Genomic DNA, 4,251 nt, shown 5'->3' with positions numbered 1-4,251 from the left:
TTGGATGAATAAATAAGTCATTATCAAGGGGAAGAATATACAAGAGGAAGAAGGGGGGGGGGCGAGAAGGAACCAAACCCTTAGGAGGGTGGGCGAAAAGCCCCACAACCAGCTAACTAGGGGATACAACAAATGGGGGGATAGTGTATAGGAGGCCCCAGGAGACAACAATAAGCTTGTTCCTTGGGGTATCACGAACTGAGTAGTGGCGGAGAGATTTGAGTTTGGAGGAAACGTCAAAGTAGATGGATTTCCAAATCCCTTCCAATGAACGGGAGTTGGAGGACCATCTACGAAGATTCCTTTCCATCCAGATATGGTTGATGGTGGCACAAGAGGCAAGCTTTCCAACAGTGTCACAAATGGTGGAGCCTCTATAGGTCATGTCTACCTAGATCCATTTGCAGGAAAAGGGAAGGATGGGGCGGGTGGAGGGCCAGCAGGAACGGATGACCTTTTTCCAGATGGAAGCAGAGAGTGGGCAGGAGAAGAAAAGATGGTCAACATCTTCAATACCATTCCAACACAAACAGCAGGAGGAGGGAACCTGAATGTAACAGTGATTGAGTAAAGATTGCGTAGGAAGGCAGTAGGAGAGAGCACGCTAGGCAGTGAAGCTATGACGGGGGATGCGCCCTTTAAACCAGACTATATTACACCATGGAATAAGGGGATCTTTGGATCGGATAACGTTCCAGGAAGAAGCAGATGAAAAAAAGCCCGAAGAGGAGGGCACCCAATTGAATAAATCAGGTAATCCTCGATGACCGGGGGGGATAGGGGGAGGGAGGACCAGAGATCCGCAAGAGGGGGGGAAGAAATGGAGGGGACCAACCATTGGGGGAGAGGATGGAGGCCATAGAGGCGGATCTGGTCGAACCAGAGGAGATGATTCTAAGGGAAACCAAGGGGAGAAGGATGCCCGCGGGGTGCCAAGGGTCAAGCTAGAGCGAGGTAGAAGAGCCATTGCTAATAGTGCAAGAGATGGCAGGAAGGGCAAGAGATCTGGAATTGAGAATGCAACGCCAGATCCAAGAGGCATCGGGAGGGAGGGGAGCAGTCCAAAGAGTCTTTCTTGAGGGGGACGACGTAGACCCAAGAGATCCAAATACTACGCTGCTTGGAGACAATCCTCCAGATGAGCTTAAGGATAGAAGCAGAGTTAACATCCTTGATTTTGTGGAGACCCAAACCGCCTTCAGCTTTGGGCCGACAAACCTTTGACCAGCTCATAGGATGGAGGAATCTAGTGGTCTCAGTGCCTTTCCATAGAGGAGAGAGTCAATGGCTTTAGAGGTGGGAGGTCGGAAGGCGAAAGATTCCAGACTAGTAAAGGTAGAGGGATTGAAGGACAAATTGGATAAGGACAAGGCAACCAGAAAAAGAGAAAAGCTTGCCTTTCTAAAGTTAGAGCCTCTTCCAGATGGAATATAGGATGGGGGAGTAGTGCTGGGAAGAGAGACGAGAGGAGATGAGGGGGAGACCCAGATATTTGATTGGGAGGGTTCCCAAGGAGAACCCAGAGATGGCAAGGAGATGAGCTTGGCGGGCATCAGAAACACCCGAAAGGAAAAGGCTGGACTTGAGGAGGTTGATTTTCAATCCAGAAAGGGACTCGAAGAGGTGGAGAGAGGCCATAATGTTGGTGATGAATGACAGGTCAGCTTTGGAGAAGATCATAAGATCATCAGCAGAAGCAAGGTGAGTAAGCATGAGAGCTTGGGGATGGGGGAGATTAGATGTTGGTCAGTGGAGGATTGGATCGATTGGTAGAGGAGTTCAAGGGCTAGAAAGAATAGGAAAGGGGAGAGGGGGCACCCCTATCTAATGCCCACAACCGAGGAGATATAGTCCGCAGGGCTGCCGTTTAGGAGCACAAAGAAGCGGGGGGTGGATATGCAAGAGAGAATCCAGTGGACAAGGGGGGGGGGAAGACATTTGGAGGATGACCTTGGAGATGAAATCCCAGCGGATAGAATCAAACGCCTAATGAATGTCAATCGTCAGGACGGCCGCAGAAGAGTGGGATTTGCGGTTGAAACCTATGACGATCTCATGGCAAAGGATGATGTTGTCAGAGATGCTTCAGAGATGCTTTTACCGAACCCAAGGGGGTAGCGCAATTGGTGAGCAACGAACTTAGTACGAGCCGTAAACTCGGACGTCTTAAGTTCGACTCCACTAGGCACACCTTGGACCACTCACACGAGGGTGTTTAGTGCTCTTCACTGCTTTTAGTGAAAGTTGAATGATTCTCATTCAGCCCTGGTATGACCCGGTTCATGCGGTTGTGGGGTCAGCATGGGCCTATGGGACTAGTCAGGCCGAAGGCCTGGATACCCGTTAGCAAAAAAAAAGAAAAAGAGATGCTTCTACCGGCAATGAAGGTAGATTGATTAGGAATGACAAGGGAGTCAATAACTTGCTGGATCTGATTGGCGAGGATCTTGGCAATCAATTTATAGAGAAGGTTGCAGAGGGAGATGGGACGGAAGTTGGACATGCATTGGGCACCCTCCTCCTTAGGGATGAGGCAAAGGAAGGTTTATCAAACCATAGGAATACTTCTCTAGGCACCATAAACCAGCAGGCCAGAAAAGTATGGTGTTGGATTCAGTTTCAATAGTATTGCATAATGCCTCTTTCTCACCCAGTGTCTGCTGGAGTAACTCCTATAATCCTCCCCTTTCCCTGTCACACTTCTCATATAAATCATTCATCTCTGTGACATGCTTCATGCGGTATTATTGCTCGAGAATTTCATGATAGTGGTCAAGGAGAAATTCTTGTTGCTATTCTAGATTTATTTTTTATCATGGCATCAATTGCATGCTTGCGTGTTAAGAAGCTGGTCTCCTGTAGTCATATAAGGCTTTGCTTTCCTATACTGTTGCCGAACAACTATTTTTTTTTTTCTTTTATTGGTGAAAGAACAACTACTATTTCAGCTTTTTATGAGTTCCTCTTCTGTTATTGCAGCATTGACGTTATCTCCTCAGCCTTTGAGGGAGAATCTGCTGTGAACAGGCAGAGGATGGTCTACAAAGCAATATGGGAAGAACTGCAGACAACCGTGCATGCAGTTGACCAGATGACCACCAGAACCCCAAGTGAAGCCACAGGGAGCAGATAAACACACCCAAGTGGGAATCGCCATATCAAATCACATGCCTCCTTATGGTCCTCTCTTGTGAGAAGCTCGACCCATCTTGATTGTCATTACCATATTTTCCATCTGCCATGTTCTTTTACCTGAATGGTTTTAATATTATCTTTTTTTTTTTCCTGGTAAACAATGGTTTTCATATTTTCAGATCTATAAAAGAAATTCTCAATTCACCATTGGATTGTGTTACCTTCTGGTGATAGAATATTGTTAACAAAACAAGCTCGGAAGGAAACTTTTACCCACTTCAATTGCCATCCCACCTTTCTTGAGAATCCACCCAAAACTTATGCCCTTGCTGTTTGGTGTCTTTAGTAAACTCATACCCTTTCTGCATCAAAAGACAATAGGTTGCATCCAAAGATGTATTCTAGAGCTCAAGTACAAGAAGTGATACATTTAAAATGGATTAGTACTTGCAATTTGCTAGATCAAGTCCTTCTCCCTCCCACACTTGGCTTAAAGTGGCTTTTAGACTCTGATATCTGATTTTATTTGAGTGGGTTCTATGTACTTGTATGCTGCAATATGTGTGGGGTGGTAATGTCCAACAGAATTACCAACCCAACCTGAAGCTGAACATTACTGGTTAAAGCCACATTGGACACTTTAGGTTCTGGCTATAAAATGGCCAATAGCAGGTAATTTTGTGTCATACCCACTCATACCCACCAGGCCTAAAGTTGAACATCTAACCTGTTTATTGTCTTTTGTAGTTTTGTTAATATCCTTTCCTTTTTTATCATTTTGTGGTGTTAAGAATTGTGTTGTGCTAACCTCAACATGATCTGTTGAGGATTCTCGAACTACACTTACAAATAATATGAATATAGAAGTCTATAGGACTAGTATAGGATCAGATCAGACCAGACAGATGATACGGAAAATATTTCAAGATCCAATCACCAGATCTGGTTGATATTCTGGTCAAGTGTAAGGCGTAGCCAAACCTGTCAATTGACCCAATAATCTTGCATATCAGGTAAAGAGGGTGGACCTCAGTGCAATGGTAAGGTTGCTCCATTGCAACCTAATGGTCGCGGGTTTGAGTCAGGAAACAGCCTCTGCTACGCGGGGGTAAGACT

At 45.7% G+C, this 4,251-nt stretch overlaps 1 protein-coding gene across 1 annotated transcript in view; it reads left to right on the top strand.

Moving 5' to 3' along the window:
- Window positions 1-3,342, top strand: part of LOC122065889 (protein BOLA4, chloroplastic/mitochondrial) — a 24,224-nt gene extending 20,882 nt beyond the window's left edge. The window contains exon 3 of the mRNA XM_042629713.1: window positions 2,980-3,342. Coding sequence (XP_042485647.1) covers window positions 2,980-3,133 — 154 coding nt within the window. The 3' untranslated portion in view covers window positions 3,134-3,342. The remainder of the gene's footprint in view (window positions 1-2,979) is intronic.
- The last annotated feature ends 909 nt before the right edge of the window (window positions 3,343-4,251 follow it).

The sequence above is a fragment of the Macadamia integrifolia genome, unplaced genomic scaffold (genome assembly GCF_013358625.1).
Source record: "Macadamia integrifolia cultivar HAES 741 unplaced genomic scaffold, SCU_Mint_v3 scaffold2146, whole genome shotgun sequence".
In the NCBI taxonomy this organism is placed as follows: domain Eukaryota; kingdom Viridiplantae; phylum Streptophyta; class Magnoliopsida; order Proteales; family Proteaceae; genus Macadamia; species Macadamia integrifolia.
This window is presented reverse-complemented; position numbering and strand designations above follow the sequence as displayed.